Below are 20,041 nucleotides of genomic sequence, written 5' to 3'. Positions count from 1 at the left end.
ATTAAACAGGTGGCAATATTTCATTGTGGAGTTGCATAGGAAGCTAGAGGGCTAGTAACTTATTAGCATAATAGCTTATTGATATGTTTGTTATAGGAGTCCTGAAAAGAACTTATTCATACACTGAATGGGCACTACCCACATACACTTAACTATTATCTATGTAATAGCAATCTGTTCTGCTTGGTGCTCAGGCATTTCAACTAGCATAGCTTTGGCATTTTTAGTGAGGAGCTTAGAGCCCTCAACACTAACTGGCTTCTCTCAGCACCTCACAAGATGAGGCTCCTTCTATTCTGTCAATGGTGGCATGCAATCAGACTGCATTTTGCTCTCTTATTCCAGGGAACATATATACTGAATACAGGGCCAAGCACAAAATGCCTAGTTGTTCAGGACAGCCAGAGGCTGCTCCAGCACCTTATTATCCTTACATCTGGAGGTGTTATTGCCTGTGACCAAAAAAGACAGTGCCCTGTGTTAATAGCCCTTCCAGCAACATGATAATAAACATTTAACTCTCCCAGTGCCCACTTTCAGATCCTTACACTGAGAAGTGAGAACTCTAAAAGAAGTCCATGTTGCTACACTGTTTTCAGTGTTAGCAGGGCTTTTCTGGTGCCAATTTTAATACGCTTTACAACGATCTGTGGAAAGGAGGAAAACCGTATTCCGGCACCAGAAAAAAAGAAAAAAAGGTGGGGGAAATTTGTTATTTTTTATATTGAAACACTAGCCAGGTTAAGAGAAAGAAAAAGGGCTCTGGCACAGGCAAGAGCACTCAGACTGAACTGCAACACAGTAATTAGGGCCAGTAGGTCATTAGAGCCACAGCTGTATAAACTAGGTGTATAATTAACTTTCTATACTGCTTTTACACAACAGCATTTTACTTTCCTCTGTGAAGAGTGATCAGTAATCCAGTAATATTTAGGAAAAAAGAAAGAAAGAAAAATAACCTAGAAAGTGCCAATCAGGTACAGCAAAACATTGTAATTTGGGGGGTGCATCTGAGAAGTCTGTTTTTGTAAGTGTAAAATACAAAGTACTACATAAGAATTACATTCATGAGATGTAGTCACTAGTTTTATAGGCTGCCATATAGGGGTTGTTGGGTGAGCATCCTGCATACACAGTTGCAAGACAATTATAGTTCTCTGTAGCAGGTGAATACAAGAAAATGAAAAATTATACACTAGCATGAAACAGTTACAATACCTCATTTAAAATGTAAGCCTAATGTACAAGTTACAGGGCATTTAAAAGGAGCAACTGCAAGACTTTAATTATAAACTAGTTCCTACCGTACAGTAGTTTAGAAAAATCAGCCACTTCCAAGCTGGCAATATCCATATATAGCTCTGCTGCTGTTTGAAACAGACAACCTGTAAAGTTATCAACAACAGAAGAGGACCTCATGAAATGCTCAGGGACCCCAACATAACCTATTCCTGTCCAGTTCATTGATGTGCTAACTTGCTAAAAAATACTCCATATTCAGTTGAGAAACTGACGGAAAAGGAAGTTTACAAATGGGCACGTAGACCCAATAGGGTGCATGAGAGGGTGGTGATCTGGCAGACGGAGAAAAAATAATTTGCTAAAGAAGTGCAGCTTTATTTTTAATCTAAGAAAAATGCTAAAATCCTAAAAAAAGAAAAAAAAAAAGACTCATGCGTGTTTATTAAAAAAAAAAAAAAAAAGCACATACACTTGTATAGCAAAGCTTGGGACTTCTTAGCTACTTTTCATCAGACAAGAAATAACTCAGCATCAGCCACAAGATAATGATATGTTGCAGAATAGTTGCTTGATGCATGCAGCATCTGGTACTAGCCAGAGGGGACACAATAATTTGTAAATCCTTGTTTGAATTTTACTGCTGTCAACAATCTAAGGTATAAAAATTGGTGTGCAAAAAAAATTGGTTTAACAAAAGAAATCACAAGGCTGTTTTGAGTAACAGTGTTTAGTCTTCCTTAAAAAGGAAGGTAGAAAAAGGACAGACATTAAGTTAATTTTTAAAACTACCAACACCCAATATATATGCTCAGTGTTCCCATTTATTTGGGGGGAATTTATAGAGTTGCTGTTGAACTGGTTTAGGGTTTAATTTCCAAGACCATTTTTCAGAGGGAGCATAGGGAAGACAAGGCAGATGGGATGACCCAGACAGGGAACCCAATGTCCCATCAAAGCAAATATCTCTACTTACACCAATTTCAGAATCCCCATACAGATTGTGAATCTACAACCTGCAACCACAGACATCAGTCAGGAGTAAAAGGTGCAAAAGGCCCCCAAGTTCTGTCAGAAACAGAACATCCACTTGCTATTGACATCAAAAAGAGAATTACACATGTATGCTGCAAGAGATGTCTAGATTTCCACAATGTTTTTGTCCTCAAAGAAATAAGTCTGAAGTACATGAAAAAACGAGGGGGAAAATGGCTGTTTGCTGCTTCTTTCTGTGTCAAAGAAACTGCTTTCAAAGTGTATTATAACTTTAGCGTACTGTAATGAATTTCTAAGGGATTCCAATGAAATAGATGGTTTATGCTATTCTTTGGAGTGATCTCTTACAATCCTGCAATACTCCTGAGTTGCAAGATCTTTCTAACTTCAGTATCCCAAAGGAAGTCATTAGTTATGTTCTATTACCAGCCTTGTAATATTATCAGCACAAATATTACCTGTATTGATCTAGACCCATGTAGGCACTATTGAAAACACTGCTTCAGATTAAGACATGAAATTCTAACTTGCCAAGAGGTCAGACACTACATTACAATCTCATGTGTGTCAGACAGGCACTGAAAATAAAAGGAATGCAGTGCATCTAACCTAAATGTAATTTATAGTAAAATAGTTTGAGAAATATGGTATTACCTAATGCTACTTTACATTTTTTTACTCTCCTCATATAACCCTTTTCTACTGAATTTTGAGATTTGTTTAGATTGTACTTTCTGTGAAACATTTTTATTTTTGTCAAACAACAGCTTAGAGTGTGTCTGCATTTGCAAGTTGTTTCTCATTAAAGTAGGATGTTAATTCAAAGTGCTGATTAAGTCCATGTGTGGACATTCTTATTCTGGAAAAAGGGCACTTTTTCCCATTTAACTTAAGTGCATTTGCTGTCCACTTTGATTAAATTAACCTGGAAGATTACACTTATTCTGGAATGAGAATCTCCACACTTGGAGTTAATCATGAGTTTTTGTTTTTTATACCAAAATGTCTTTTTTTTGTGTACCAGCAAAGACAATACAGTTATATGCATCATGTTAGTTGCAATTCAAAAACCAGCTGTCAGATCTTGATATATCTTGTTTCAGCAGTTCCCACAAAAGTATATAATTCTCAGTTACAACTATATATCTCACTAGCAAAATGGCACTTGTGGCCTAAAAATATTGACAATAAACAATGTCTTCTTATTTGCTTGCTTGCTTGCTTGCTTGGGGGGGGGGGTCACATTTCCACATGTTAATTTTGTACTGATTCTGCAATTCTGTTTTCATTTTCAGCTGTGACATTCTACAGCATGGAGTAATTTTCAGTGGATGCCATGAAGTCATGTACGAATGAACAACGCCAAGGGATCAGCAAACTACAAGCCACAAGCTGGATCTAGCCAAACAAGCAACGTCACCTAGTCTGTAACACTGGGACACTGGCAGCAACTCTGTGGCAGAGGACAATGGTGGCTATTCAGCAGCAAGGAGACCAGCTGCCAGATCAGGAGTGTGGCGCCAAGTCCAAGTAGCTGCCAGGTTGGGACCATGGCACCAACAAGAGGAATGGCAGCCCATCGTCAGAGCAGGCTACACTAAACTTGGCCCATTGCTACTAAAAGATTGCTGACCCCTAAACAATGTCATTTGCATACCCATACTTAGTGCACCTTAAAAAAATGCACTATGGTTAATATGATAGTTATAAGCTGGTGAAGAATGACACTGAACTTGGTCACTTCAAGATTTTATGGAGCCTCAGACTTTCACCGCATATTCTGCTTGGCATAAACAGAGCAAGAATAGAGCATGAGATGAGCAGAACACTGTGGTATGGGTGCATGATACAGAACAAGCAGCAGAGCAAGAAGCACTTGAATCAAACTGCACTTTACAATCTCTGTCCAGTGCAGGATAAGAGTGAGCTGGATAGAATTTCCTTTTCCATTCCCTCCAGTAGATAGAAAGAAGTGAAAAGCGGAACTCCTTTCTCTAAACAGCCATAAGAGTAGCGCAGAAAGAAAGGAGCTATAGGCACATGTTAAAGAACAGATGGAGCTACAGCCAAACCATGAATCCCCTGAGAAATCCTTGAAGGATGATACACCTAAGCTTCTCAAAAGCTGTAGGTTCCCCAACCTGTTTTATAAGTTTCCTGTATTTATTCATGGCTCAGAATAATTACACCAATCCAGAGGGGAAAGAAAATATAGATTACTCACCAAATAAATGAAAAGGGGTGAGACTGGTTGAAGATCTAGAGATCCACACAAAAGAGGAAACTTTCCTCTATGACCTGGCTCATAACCTAGCCATTTTGCTCGCAGTTGGAACTGGCAAAAAAGGGTCTTGGATAGATATGGTAGGAATAAGTGATGGCTATTTTATTCTGGGAAAGGTAAGGATTAGGTTCTCTGGTTTAAATTCACATGAATATAATTTGTGCTCATCTTATTTACATCTTTGGTTAAACCTGCAAATATATGTGCACTGCCCCATAAATCAGTTTAACGTGCTTTGCAGAACACCTGCTGATCTCACTGTCATAGAAAGTGCCGTGTAAAAGCAAAATATGTTTCAACTGCTCACACCAATGCTTTGAGCTTGTTATTTCTTTTCATAAAGTAAAATCAAGACCAATTTATGATGAAACCTATTGCCATGTCCTTATACTTCCAAAAATGCAGCAATAACCTATTAAGCAGCAGTATGGCAAATGTTTAAAATGGGATTACAAAACTCACATTAATAAATTCATCTCAGAAACTGCCACGTCCACTTAAGGGCTTCAGAAGCATTCCTTCCATGGAGTTTTGTAAATTTAACTTTGTATTAATAAACGTTCTTCATTTGGACAAAAAAGCCTGTCTGAAACTTTTGGTGCTAATAAAAAACACAACATTTTTGTCTAACATAATTACTGAGAGATTCCAATTGGAAAGCTGTTGCTTTTATTTTAATTTTATTAAAAAAGTGAACAAAGGCTACCCAAGGCACCACAATAAAATTACATTAACTGTAAAATTACATTATTAATTCTTTAATCTCACTTGAGGCCTCAAGCTGTTGCTATGTCCAATTACCCAGCTAACCACCTGTCAGAATTGTAAAGCTAGTTTAACATTACCTCCAGGACAGTTGTGTGCCCTATGTTCAGTCAGGTCTGCCAGTGAATCGAAGTCCTGCTGACAGTTATCGCAGGTGTAAATTGACTCATCCTCCATGTCTTCATCTTCCTCATTTCTCTCTTCCTGACTTGTCACGCTGTTCCTCTCTTCCAGGGCCCGGCTATCCTTCGTATCATTCTCCAGATCCCCTCCTAGGCCTCCTGCCAAAAGGGAGAATATACTCCATTGTAAGTTCTAATGGTCTAAAGACAGATTTTAAAGGAATTGTCTTGCATTTATTAAGATACATTTAATTATCATAGCTCTCACTTCAAGTTATCCCTGACACTTTTCATTATATTAATGTGGTTTTTTTATCATGCAATGCAGCAATAAATAAACCCTCCAAAGATACTTTCTTACCATCTGAGTGTGCGTGCGTGCGTGCGTGTGTGCGTGCGTGCGGTAAGAATTTCCAAGTCTTCATCACACAAACTTGTTAGGATTTCGTAGTTTCATAGCTGGAAGGGTCGGAAGGGACCTGAGCAGATCATCTAGTCTGACCCCCTGCCCTGGACAGGAAAGAGTACTGGGGTCAAACGACCCTGGCGAAGTGTTCATCCAGCCTCCTTTTAAAGACCCCCAGGGTAGAAGCCAGCACCACTTTGCTTGTAAGTTGGTTTCAGGTCCTAGCCGCCCTGACTGTGAAGTAGTGTCTCCTGATATCTAGCCCGAATCTACCCTCTGCCAGCTTGTGACCGTTATTTCTAGTCACTCCAGGTAGTGCTCGGGGGAACAGGGACTCCCTCAATGCCCGCTGGTCCCCTCTGACTAGTTTATAAATGATGACTAGATCCCCTCTCAGCCTTCTCTTATGGAGGCTGAACAGGTTCAGGTCCCTTAGCCTCTCCTCGTAGGGCTTGCCCTGCTGCCCCCTGATAATGCGAGTGGCCCTCCTCTGGACCCTCTCAATGTTGTCCACATCTCTCCTGAAGTGCGGCACCCAGAACTGGATGAAGTACTCCAACTGCAGCCTGATCAGTGTCGTATAGAGGGGGAGGATCACTTCCTTGGACCTGCTTGAGATGCATCTATGGATGCATGACAAGGTATGGTTGGCCTTCCTGACCATCTTTTCAATTAGATCCTCAGCACATTAAAAACTGGCAAGATTAATTATTTTGTATTAAAAAAAGGCTTGTGCTGAATTTAAATTTTCAATGTTTCTTCTAGAAAACAATCTCGGCAACATCAAAAATGCTCTGATTTAAGGCTCCTGACTACATGAAAATTCTAGCATGTGAGTAGGGTAGTTTTTGCTGTAAGTAGTGAGTAGTTTTACTGAACTCAGACTAAACAAAGTCAATTCCCTTAGAAAATATTAAGCCTTGAGTTCTGCCAGTTCCACTAGTCAGGTTAACTTCATGTATCTAATATTTAGATGTTTCGGTCTTCTTTATTTGAAACTTTTTATTTAATTTTTTTCTAAGCTTTAAATAATATGAATGTGTGAATTTAACAACAAAGGGGAAGGAATTTATTTGGAGAATAAACTGGAAGTTTAAAAATAGATATGTGCATTACAGACCTGATTTTCTTTCACATGCGGCAGGATGAAATCCTCTAGTGGCATTGGAGGTACCCCAGGGTAAAACTAGTTCACAAAGATGGGAATCAAGATCTATAACTTCATAGTAGATGAATCTACACAACTTGTGCAGACTTTAAACTAGCTAACTCAAGTACTGATAGGAACAGAGCTGTGGTAGCATGCAGTCCAGCACCAGGGAGGCATCCAATTATTTAATTAGCTTTGCAGGTAAGTGTGCAGGCTAAACTGGGCTCTGTTCTTCCATTGCCATGCTTGTAGCAATAACTGAGCTAGCTAGTTGTAGTACCAGCTACAGTCACAGCAGTATGGACATACTGTGTGTCCCTAATTCCAGAACGCTGTGCATGACAAAGCATTTCAAAACATGCTATAAGGCTGATGTGGCAATTTTGTCTCCATCCACACATCTGTTTTATTCAAATGTGTCAATAGGCAAGAATGTTATTAAAACTGAACCCAAAAGACAAAACTGCAATAAAAATGGAATTCACAGAATCTTCTAGCAGAAGAAAGGTCCACATTGTACACTGTCTGAACTGATTCCACAGAAGCTGGTTGCTGAAATAGGGCTAATGGTATATGTTCTTGACCAAAATTTTAAATGAGATTTTATCAGGTTCTTTTGCATATGTCTGTACTTTAACCCATTAAGAAAACACTGGTGATTACACAGATCAATTGTTTGTAGCATGGGATGGGGTCCAAAAAGATTAATGCCAACCAATACTTACAAAATGAAACAAAACCAAGAAATACAATTTATTCAACATGAAAATGGGGTATTACAAGCACTTCAGATATGTAATATCTGCAGGCTTTTATTACCACCATCCATTGAAAATACACATTTTCAAACATCTTCAGTACTGAACCTGATAGAATAAATCAACTGGTATAAAATGCTCTGCAGTTTTCCACGGGGCACTCATAGCATGACATACCCTTTGGATTCCAATAAAAATATTAAAAATCAATACTTTGGATTGTGGTATATTGTAGCCTCTCTCTTAACAATAAAATGATCTACTCATTTTCAGGTTCTTTGACTGTTATACTGTTATAATGGATAACAGTCAAAGAACCTGAACATGAGATCATATAGACACCCCCCCACACACACACACACACACCTGCATATATGTGTGTGTGTGTGTGTGTGTGTGTGTGTGTGTGTGTGTGTGTGTGTGTGTGTGTGTGTGTGAATATTTGCATTAGAAAATGTACATATTATATCCACTTTAACAAATTGGATCTGCTACTAGTGCAGAAGTAATGAATTTAAGGGCTTGGTAATAACAAATATCATTCAGTAAACTCATAGTATTGTAAGTCATCATCTGGACTATGTTCACTCAGTAAAGTATACTTCATTGAATCTTATGTTTTACAATCTCTTCCTTTAATAAAAATGTATTGTGAGAAAAAATAACCATAATTCTGGTTCTTTATCCGGCTACCAGCCAGATAAGTTGCATTTAATGCTATGCTAGCTTTGCTTTACTTAACATATAATTTAAATGCATGTATTCAAATTATCACTTTAATCTTGTCATATTTACTTGGCACACCTTTTTACATCTCTCATCCTAGACTTGAATCAAAAACATTACAGCTCATTCAATCTTTTTAAAGCCTCTATGTCCTGTAGAGTTGATAGTTAATAAATCAGAATGTCAACTCTCCAGTTTTATAAGACAGAAACCTATAAAAATAGTCCAAGTATATAAATCCAATTTAAAGAACTACCACCTAATTCCATGCTGCCTGATAATGGAAAACTTGAAGAAAGCCTGTTGAAAACTGATTTCAACTACTGCCAAGAAAAAATAAAAGTGTTTGAGCAAATTAGTGGTGGGTCATGGGACACATGCTACACAGCACAGTAAACATTTTGTCTTGACTGTCAGCTGTAAGGTGAGCTGACCAGGTGAACGTATTGTGACAAATTCACTCTTGATATAACTCCAATAACTTCATTACTTCACCAGGGATAAATTGTTCTACATTATCCAACAACAACAACAAATAATTTAGCACACTGCTTTAGGAAAGTCTATCTGTACAATGTGAGACAAAAAAGCTGATCTCCATCTACAATTTTTTTTTTTATATTTGTCATCTTTACTCCTTGCTGAAACAGGAAATCTACTTCTCAAAGCAACCTTCCAGAAGTTTCATTAGTTGCAATAGGTGTATGTGAATTATTACAAAATGATTCTTGTATCAGGTGAAGTATTTAGCACATGAAGAACTGATATAAAGATGAATGTTTGTGTATGCAAAGAACTGCACTTATGCACAGATCCTCTGCACCTGATTGGCAATATTCTGAATGCTACATTTATTGTGTTCTTCTGCATGCTTGGTCCCGGCTTTCTGAAAGAGGGTAAACAACACGCCCATCTATTTTTTCCAGCTACTTTCAGTTGCACTAGAAATGAATAGTATTAAAGACTGACATTAGAAATGACAGCACACTTTTACATATATAAAAGTGCATTCAGTGCTTTCGAATGGTGCCCAGTTGAGAAGACTGGAAACCATTCTGTGAAGAGAAGACCTGAACAGCAAGGCAGGATAAACCAATTTCAATGGCAGCATGTGTTGCCCATGCTGCCCCATCAATGTGTCACAACCTTGAACTAGAGAACGTGTCTCTCCCTATTGGGAGGTAGGTAGTTGCTCTCCCAGCCTGAGTCGTTGTGCTCCTGATACAACTGCCAACTAGATGCCATTTGTAGTGATCTGTTCGTGAGATGAACACACCACCCTGGGAAAGCAGACAGAGACTGTCAACTCATTTCACTCAGGAACCAAACAGCCACAAAATGTTACCTTTTTGTCACTACAAAGATAATTCAAATGAGAGAACTGGTAATGAAAATATTAACTGTATAACTAGCTTCAACCAGCTAGTTACACAGTCAACTCATTCATAAACAAGAAACTAACAGTATGACTAGATGAAACAGAGTGCAAGGCATTCCTCAAGAATAATTTGTCTGAAAACCTTTGCCAAGCTTGCTTATGAATTGGAACTATAATTTGTCTAAGCTCATGTTTTGCTACATGGACCTAATGAAAAGAATTTCAGAAGAGGTCACATATTCCACTTTCCACTGTGGAACGAGGAAAATTTACCAAAGTCTTTCAAAAAAGATTATATGTTACCACAAATAAAAATTATGCTGACCTAATTGTTACCATGTGTGACCCAGATCTGGGAGCAGACTCAAATGCTTACTTGCTAAACGCTAAAGAGGCTGTCTTCAGAGAGATGAAATCTGCACAACACCAAAGTACTGCTTCAAGACTAGGACTGTACAGCAATGTAGGATTGAAAAGACAGTCTGTACAATACTTCTGAGGAATAAACATAACAGCTACATTATGGAAAGGAACATATGAGGTAAAGAAAGAAGCTGGAAGTTCCCGTGACTTACGAATACTCGTACCAGACAATTCTGCTTGCCCAAGAGGAGGCTCAGTTCCCTAAAAAGCAGGAAGAAAGCAAACTCCTAGTGCTTTACTTAATAGAGTAGGGGCCAGATTAAAAGGGAATTCAGCACCTTCAAGTTAGGCATTGCAACCTTTACATTTCTGAGGCTTGGTCCTCAAAGTGAAATCAAAACTTCAGAGTTTAGCACTAAAACTGCCTATACTGTGCATGGGTAGAACTAGGCACCTAGGAAAGGCATTTAAGCTGAGCAGGGTATGACAGCTGAAATTATGTCTGTGTGATACAGGTGCTTGCTGAATTAGGCCAAGTGTTTTTCTATATTTGTTTAGATATTAAGCTATATGTTGTTGCTAAATGCCTAATTAAAGATTAAGATGTAGTGAGGCCTTGTATAAAGTAAGGCCTAGTAAATTTAGCAAAGCCTTGAAGCAGTAAGGCCCTGTGGTGCAGTTAAAATTACCTTATCAAAGGAATGCAAGGCTTGTACTGCTGATTGGTCAGTCTAAAGACAGTTGAAGTAAAAGGAATCTGAGTGGTTGTACGTTATCAAAACGATTCAGAAGCTTTAAATTAGCTGGAATATCTGGAAACCATTCAGAAGGAAGATACAGCTCTATGAAAAGGATTAGTTAGTTGTTGCCTGGATCAGTGGGCCCGTGGACCTCGAGGAGCCCAAGGACTGCATTCCAGGGTCCTTCCCGGTACCCCTTTGGATAGTGCTGTTCAGGGACACCTGACTTCGCTGAACTTTGTGGAAAGAGTAGCTTACTGTGTATCAGGCATCAGCAACAATCCTACATTGCTGTACAGTCCTAGTCTTGAATTGCTTTTGTCTGTCATTGTTTGTCTTGTTACTACACGTAGTTGTGTTTTTGTTAAGTCAATAAATCTTTCTTACCTTTCTAACCCCAACCATACTCTCAATCCCGAACCCTCCGCAGGTGGCTGGGACACAGGGAGATGACACATTAAGTGACATGGTCTGATATTCTGGTCATGCCCAATCCTTAGTTGTCTGAGTCAGGGTTTAAATGAGACCTCTCCATCGACTCAGGATCCAGAGCTCTGAATTGCTCCCTAGGGTAGGCACCAACAACTGAACAGGGCTCACTTATTTTTTTTAAATTAAACCAAAGGTGGAAGAGAAGGTACCTTCTAGCTCTTATATACTAACCCAGGGATGTCAAAGACACGGTGCATGGGCCAAATCCGACCCACAGAACCCTATCATCTGACTTGCAGTGCTGCCCATGGGTCTCAGAGTTGACCCACATGCTGCAAATGGTGCATGCTGGATTGGCCCTGTGCACTGCACACAGTACCTACAAGGGGCTGGTTTGGGATGTGTACTCCATGCAGTGCCTGCACTAGGCTAGGCCAAGCTGAAATGTGTGCTGCAGGCAGCACCTATACCAGGCCAGGCCAGGACGCATATTGCATGAGAACCCTGCGTTGGGCCTGGTCAGGACAAAGCTAGTGTTAGACACCTCTGGGGAACAGCACTCACCCAGAATCAGAGACTCGAATTCTCATCCTTCTCAACCTGAGGAGATTCACATCGCCTTTCCTACATCCCAAGCAAGTGCTCCAACCAATAGGTAATAGGCTAGTCTGCTGAAGATGAACACTATGCAGCAGAAGTATGTGAGATTCCTGAGTACATCAGGAGAGCAAAAAAAAAAGGGAGCTTGACTTTGTAGCCTGTTGGTTCCAGCACTCAGCTGGAAGGAAGGATTCCTGGATTAGAATCTCTGTTCTCAGAATTATTTGCTTTTTAACCATTGACTGTTTAATGTAAAGCCCATAAACAGGGAGTAGGGATCAACATCTAGGATCCCTGTCCTTCCAGAGGGGTGATCTAACCATTAGACTATAGAGACATGCTTCTCCTTGCTTAATTTCATTTTGGCTCCAGGGATCTTTTATGCTTTGCTGCACTGTGCCCAGCTTCCACAGGATGGAGTAGATCAGGGGTGGCCAACTTGTAGCATGCATGCCAGAAGTGGTACAGGCAGCCTCTGGGTGTGGCACATGACAGACCAGGAAGGGGACAGGCAGCACAGGGGCAGACAAGGCAGGGAAAAGAATGCAATTTAATTTATAAATGTCAGGCACCAACTATATTTTTCCTATGAACGTGGACATGAATTATGCACTTGGTAAGTGTGCGTTAGGCATGCTCTGAGCATTGCTATTAAATCAGGCCTATCATGGGGTTGTAGTACTACTCCACCTAACTTCTGGATCTCTGTGGGATTTATGCAAGAAATACTGCACAAATCTGAGCATGCACAGAAGACAGAACTGAAGGTTCCCAGGAAACATTCAGTTCAAAAAGAAAAGCCTTGCGAGTTGATGATCGGGGGAGGGATAGATCATAATTTCAAACGTAGGCAGAGTTTAGGCACCTAAATCCTGTTTAAGGAGCATAAATCCCCCTTTTTAATCTGATCCTAAAAATCAAAACAATCCTTCTATGGACACTGTCTGTCACAGGCCTGCCATTTAAGATTTCTGTGCCTCAGATTACCAATCTGCAACATGAGGAAAATACTTATCCACTTTTATAAAGCAGTTGGCAATCACAGCATAAAACGTTATCAAGTACAATTATTACTATTTGATGGAGTGGTAAATATTTAACATGGCCTCAGAGTTTGGATTGCTTAATCTGATAGACATAAACAGCTGCTTACTGTATAGACTGTAAAAAAATTAATACTCACTGATGTAGCCAGGAATTCCTACACCTTTGAGAGGGGAGCACATTAACACTGACATACTGTTACCAAGCAACACCAGGACAGATTTGTATGTAGCATAGAGGTTACATGGAAAAGTCAACAGAAGAAAACTGCTGGCACTGGTTTGTTAGAATAAACAAGTGCTAATTAATTCTAAAAAAAAAATCCGTACATTTCACAAAAGTATATGCTGTGTACAGCTAGCATATTTGGCACAGAAGTACACTGGACCCACAGAAAATCTATATATTGATGATGAAGAATCAAGGTTAAAATTCACAAATACACACTCAGCAGTGTCTCCAACTAGACACTGAACATGTCATAAAAGGAAGACACAAAAAGCAATTTTACAACTAATATATCTGAACACCAACAGCATAGCAATTATTCCAACAATTTATCTAAATGAATAAAGTTGAGAATACAGTTTGAATTGTCAGCATTGAAAGCACATTTTACTCTGCCTTAAGTTACAAAAAACCAACAATGTTTATTGTAATAGGTTGAAAAGGTTTGATATGCATAGAACAAGAAGAATACTTAGAAGAATGCATAGACAAGAAGAATACTCCACCCTATTACCTTAATGACAATCTGGCCAGCAGTATCAGAAAAATGTTATCATTTTATTTGACACTAAAATTAACACTAAAGTTAGTGTTTTCAATAAGACTCAATATTTTTCTTTTAAATGATAGTTTATTTAGAGGAGGGTAATAAATCAAATCTGAGAAAGGTCAAAATATTTGAGTGTTACTGACTGACATAATGGTCTGACCAATGTGTTAAATTTTGCAGAGAGAAATCCACAAATGTTGGACTTATGTTACTTGAAATCTAAAATTAGTCTAATCCAGCAGCTTTTATAAACTGCTTCTCTATTTAGGGTATCTGCTGGGGCACACCTATAAAAATGTTCACAACTTTTTCTGTAATAGGAACCATACGTATCTTAAAGTGGACAATTAAACAACAAATTACACATACAGGTTGAAATCCCGGCTCACTGAGTCAGTGGTAGAATTCCCATTTGACTTAAAGCAAGCCAAGATTTCACCCATTGTATTTTGTATGGCAAAAGAACTTCTTGTTCTGGGCAAACAAAAAACATTGCTTTTCTCCTAGAATCATAGCAAGGGGCAAGTAAGCAATTTTGTGTTTGCTCTGGTAAACTTTGAGGACAATTCTGCAAGGTTACACCTAAAATTGCATGTTGGACGCCAGTCAGAAGAGATGACCCCAGTGACGATGCAGTGAACCAGAAGAAACACCCCTTTCAAAGGCGAATCTTAATATTTTGAGAGCCGGAAGATCCACTGCAAAATTACTTCATGAAAGTTTTCCAAAACTCTCCAACCAACTCAATATATGCAGCGCTACTTGAAGCCCTTCAAAGCCCACCACAGGTTATTCCCCAGGTTGCACAATAGTAGCTACATACTTGTGCCCATCTGATAAAGACAGTATCTTAGTAAGTGCTAAGAAAACACAAAAACTGGCCTTAAAATGTCTAAAATTTTTCCCAAATATCTGCCCAGAAATGCAGGCCAGGAGGTGGGTGTGTGTCATTATAACAAAGGTTTCTAGCCTAAGGGATGGAAATTGTGCTACTGTAACCAGTGGAAATCTTGGAATCAAACTAATCTCTGATGTAACCCCATTGACTTCAGTGGAATTACACCAGAAATACACATCTGCCCTAAGTTTTAGGAACAAACAGACAACTTTCCTGTTTTGTGATTACAGGTCAGTCAGCAAACTTGTAGAGAAGACAAAAGCAGAGGAAGTTTCATGTATAATTAGGAAGCAAGGACAAAAGAAAGCAGTAACTAAAAGGAAAGCCCTAATCTAAATGCTCATAAATAAGCATTTACTTAGTGTTAAATGCCAATTCAGGATCTTTTTCTGAATTCACTTTATTTGGTTTGTTAGTATTTTAATGCTGTGCCTAATATTATGAGACAACAGAGCTGTCCAAAATTTCTGTTGGTTATGATGCAAGAATAATGAACCAGGGCAAAAAGGTTGTTATTATTCCCCAGTAACAAAGGACAAACAAATCTAAGACTCCAAGAGCCAGGCTGAAAAGTTTCTCATTTGTTATGTACTCCCAGTGGAAGCATGCTTAGGATCTTTTTATAAAAAATCTTTTAAAACCTTAACAGGTGTACATTTGTGTTATACATTTCAATAGGGTATGCAGCAGGCCCAAACAGCAAGCAGTGTAATTGTTAGGAGTTGTATATGTTGTTGTAATGAAATAAAACCATTTAAAAAACGCACACACACAAAGTAGCCAAGTGAGTTGGTACAAAAGACCAAGTTATATTGAAAAATACAAGTACAATCTGAGCACTAGGTTCAGGCAAATGTATCAAAGAAAGCTTGCTCTGTTAAGCTAGTACAAGCTAAGTGGATCAAAAGCAAGCGTGTTTAGGGCTCTAGCGTGCAGAGCAGCAAAGGTCTTTCACACCCAGTGTCAACCTACTTGTAAGAAAAGAACAGAACATGGCTGAAAAAACAAATAAAGACCCAGGCAGAATAATGCATGAAATACTCTGGTATATTCATTCAGTGTCAAATTGTGTAGAATCAGTACATGAGAGACAAAGCAACTAACATGCAGGCTGCTATGCAGTCTCGATGTTCAAACACTTTCACTGCATAACACTTCTTGCAGACTTAGAATTCTGTACATCAGATCCCCTCTTCTATCAACAAGAGAAAAAAAACAATCATAATACAAAAAAATTATTTGATCCAGCATGTAGTTAATGGTGTTGGCCTCCTAAGACTCACAACTTAATAAAATTGATCTCACTGCAGTACTGTAATGAAGAACAGTAGGATAAGGCTACCCTTGAACCATGAAAATTGTATATTGTTACCTCCTCGTGACCTCCTAGGGCTATGGCCATTCCAACCTCTCCAAGCTGTCATTTGTTTGATTCTGACAGCCAACTGTACAGACAAGTAAGAATGGTGGCTAGAGAAGCTTTCTGGAAAGACAGAGATACTGGGAGGGTGCTGAGTATAGAATTACTCTTTCAAAAAAACAAAACTGCTCACGTAGGGGGCACAAGACTAACCTTGCTTATAATATAGATGTAGGAAGTAAGTTACGAAGACAACACTTTGCATAATGTAAAAATCTATGTCTTTTAGGGAACGTATACTACAGTATATCAAAACCATTATATTTTATAACAGCATATTAATACACCATAATATGGTTTCAAGTTAACCTTTTAAAAATAAAGAGCCTGTTCCTACTATTTTTCTTTAACTTTGTAGAGAAAAATGAAAAACGCTGGAGTTATGGGCACTGAGACACTACCAACATCTTACGTCTGAAAGAAAAAAAATGTGTTCTTAGAGGACATTGTAACAAAGTAAGCACTGACAAAGAGGAAATGGGTGTTTGTGTCTCCTAGTCTATAATCTATAACCTGTAGAAATCCTTGTAGACACAAGGAACTGTACTTTTGGCAGAATTCTTTATTACCGGTGTTTCCCCCAGCTTTTTACAGTATCTTTGTGATAATTTAAAGTTGGCCGTATTTTGGAAGGGGGCTACTTTAAAGTTTAACTGAGTACTCTAGTAAAGTTATAACAAACTGACAACCAAAGGTATTAAGTAAAACCCTTGGCAGTGGCAATTTTTGGGCAAATGGCAAAGAGAAAGCTTTCAAGAATACAAAGGATATCTGATGTGATTGTTTAACTAGTTTTTTACTGCTGTGGGTAAAGCAGAATGGTTACTATAAGGTTCCAATGAATAAGGCCTTGATCAACTATTATATATTCCAGCTGTGCAATGGAATCAACCTATCTTTAGCCAACGGGGAAAGAATTTTCCCTTAGAAGCTCCCAATGAGATCCAGAACAAATGTATAACTTCCATGGGGATAACTTGAACATTTTTTATTCAGGGATGGGCAATTGAAATGCAAACAGCATTTACTATTACTATGCAAATCAAATGAGGTATGGTAGGGTAGACAGAATATGAAGTAGAAAAAAAGGTGATGGCAACTTTTTCTACTAATTTTCTTTTTTTCAGCCAGCAACATTGGGAGTAGCTTTCTGGAACCTTTTCTGTCTACTGAGAACCTACCTACTCCCATTTATGTGGTGGCAGCATTTGCAGGGATGGGAACAGAACATTCATCTCTGATGTAATGAATACTCATATTTATCTATCAATATACAGCTACATATATAAATATCTATTTGTTTGAAAAGACCCAGGTAGTGACAAACTACATGAATTTTTTTGTGTATGTACATCTTTTGCTAAACAGAACAAATAAAAGAAACCTTGATTTAATTCTTGCTTGAACTCACCCAATTTGACACTGAGTATACAAATGTTATCCCATATTCTGTATATTAACAATGAAATCATAAAAACCATATATGGTACCATCTGAAAGTCTTAGAAACCCTTTTTCTATTTTCCCCACTGTGTTCTTAGTTGTCTGTATAATCCACATGTCAAATAATATGTAATTTCCATGCAGACAGGACTTCAGTGCCCATGTCTTGCAAATCCAAGCACACTATCAGAAATTTGGAAGCCTGCCAAAATTTGTCACAATCATCAGTTTTATTCACAATGATACACAACAGCCACCATCCTAGGCAATGGCTCAGAAATGGACTCCTTCACTTTTAGAACTGGAGTCAAGCAAGGATGTGTGACTGCTCCATCGCTCTTTTCCATCTACATTACAGCTATTCCACATCTCATTGTCAACAGACTCCCATCTGGAATCAGCATCGAGTATCACAGGGAGGAATCAACCAGTTAAACTCCAAGGCAACCAATGCCTCCATCACTGATTCTCAATATGCTGACACTTGTGTTATGTATGCCCACTCAATTGAAGAGCTCCAGGTCACTTCTGATTGCCTCAGTGAAGCATATGAAATGCTTGGACTCACTGTCAACTTCATGAAAACTGAGATGCTTAACCAACCCACCCCAAACCAACCAAGCTGCTCCTTCACATATTAGAATTTGGCAGCAATCCTTGGAGAATGTTGAGCATTTCCCCTATCTGGGTAGCCATCTTTTCCAAAAAATAAAAATAGACAACAATATTCAACACCGAATAAAATCTGTCAGTGCTGCCTTTGGACATCTCCAAAATTGTGTCTTCAATGATCATGACATTAGCAACCAGACCAAACCTCGTCTACCAGACCATCATCATTCTCACCCTGTTGTATGGGTGTGGAACTTGGACACCAAACTAGAAACACCTGAAAGCATTGGAAATTTGCCATCAGCAACATCTTCAGAAAATCCTTCATATCAACTGGAAGCACAAAAAAAAGCAAATACCAGCATTCTGGCTCAAGCAAACACCACCAGAATTGAAGCCTGGTTTATACAGCACCAGCTTATTTGGACATAATGTCATAAGGATGCCTGAGAACCAGCTCCCAAAACAGGTCCTATATTTAAACAGGTCCTAGGACATGCATAACTCACCGGTGGTCACCACTCTAGAGGTAGGCAAAAGAAGCGATTCAAGGGCACCAATCTGAAGCCAATCTGAAGAAATGCAATATTCACATCAATACTTTGGAGACTTAAGCACTGTCATCCTTATATAAAGGGACCGCTGATGACAAAATACTAAGTACAAGAACTTGAAATCATACATGCTTCTAGGGACCACATGTTTTATACATGCAGACAGATTTTTTTTTACCAATATTGATACAGGATCTGATCTTAAGCCCATTAAGTGAATCAATCTCTCTACTGGCTTGAGTGGATTTAGGATTAGGTTCTACATACACATACACACACGCGCGCACATGCACACACACACACGTGCATGCACACATACTTCCTGCAGCCTTGACTTTTCTGGATTTCAAGCCAGTCATGATAGTCTTCAATGTACAAGAGAAATCTTATATTAAGTGCTGCTAATTTTTATTGATCAAACTGTAAGTCATTTCATTTTCCATTACAGCAGAAATCTCCTATAGGAGCATTCAGATTAAGGTTTCTTTATTCTGTCTCAAGTAATATGTCACTTTTAATCAGTTTTTAGTTTCATTATTACTTAAAATTAGAATGGAGTTTCTTTTGATCTTTATTGCTTTTTTTGGTTCAGTTAGTGAAAGGTTATTAACTTGGTACACTTAGACATGCATAACATACAAAATAAATTCCTCACTGTCTCAAACTAACTTTACCTTTTTATAATTTTTAGGTTTATTTTAACTGAAAGACGAGTTGTAATTATTACTCACGCTCTCCCCAAACACTTATGTTACTAAAGTGTGAAATGTCTTCTAACACAAAGACAGATCTCTGGGAAGTAATTACAAAAATGCATTCAGGGGCAATAATTCTATATTAACTGTCAGCAGCATACATCTTCTGAAAAGGCACTTGTTATGAAGGACTTATATTTGTGTGGCATTTGAAGGCACTGAAGACAACAGAAAACTGCAAGAACACATTAAACCTGAAACTCCAAATCCCTCATCAAGGGTCAATTTATGTTTAAATCATTACCTCCAAGTCAAACTAACACTTACCTGAGTGTCTATTGTAAAGGCAATACATGTACAAACTGGATGCAGTTTCCAAATGTACAACATGGTGCAATTAACATCCCCTTTTAAAAAAATTCTCTGAGTAGGATGTCAAAATAGGTATATCCTACAATGCAGGGTTTCTATTAATCTCTGACAGATGTCACTGAAGACTTGTTAATGATTTATGAATAGTAAATTGCCTGACATCTGACTATGAACATTAAAGATACCTGTTTCATTACCGAATGCTAGAAAAAGCATTAATATACATTTAACCCTTTAACATTTTACCCTTTAGGCCACTAGTGAAA

At 38.5% G+C, this 20,041-nt stretch overlaps 1 protein-coding gene across 7 annotated transcripts in view; it reads right to left on the bottom strand.

Moving 5' to 3' along the window:
- Positions 1-20,041, bottom strand: part of ZNF423 (zinc finger protein 423) — a 320,869-nt gene that overhangs the window by 199,040 nt on the left and 101,788 nt on the right. For 3 of the 7 annotated variants that reach the window (XM_059713801.1, XM_019497484.2, XM_019497481.2), the window contains 3 exons: positions 18,664-18,726; positions 5,365-5,565; positions 1,305-1,385 (listed from right to left, as the gene is read on the bottom strand). In XM_059713801.1, coding sequence (XP_059569784.1) covers positions 1,305-1,385; positions 5,365-5,565; positions 18,664-18,726 — 345 coding nt within the window. Of the gene's footprint in view, positions 1-1,304; positions 1,386-5,364; positions 5,566-18,663; positions 18,727-20,041 lie in introns of those variants that run through there. The other 4 variants (XM_019497479.2, XM_019497482.2, XM_019497480.2 and 1 more) reach the window with 3 other exon arrangements.

The sequence above is a fragment of the Alligator mississippiensis genome, chromosome 10, assembly GCF_030867095.1.
Source record: "Alligator mississippiensis isolate rAllMis1 chromosome 10, rAllMis1, whole genome shotgun sequence".
Classification (NCBI taxonomy): domain Eukaryota; kingdom Metazoa; phylum Chordata; order Crocodylia; family Alligatoridae; genus Alligator; species Alligator mississippiensis.
Note: the sequence above shows the minus strand (reverse complement) of the source record. Positions and strands in the feature narration are given on the sequence as shown.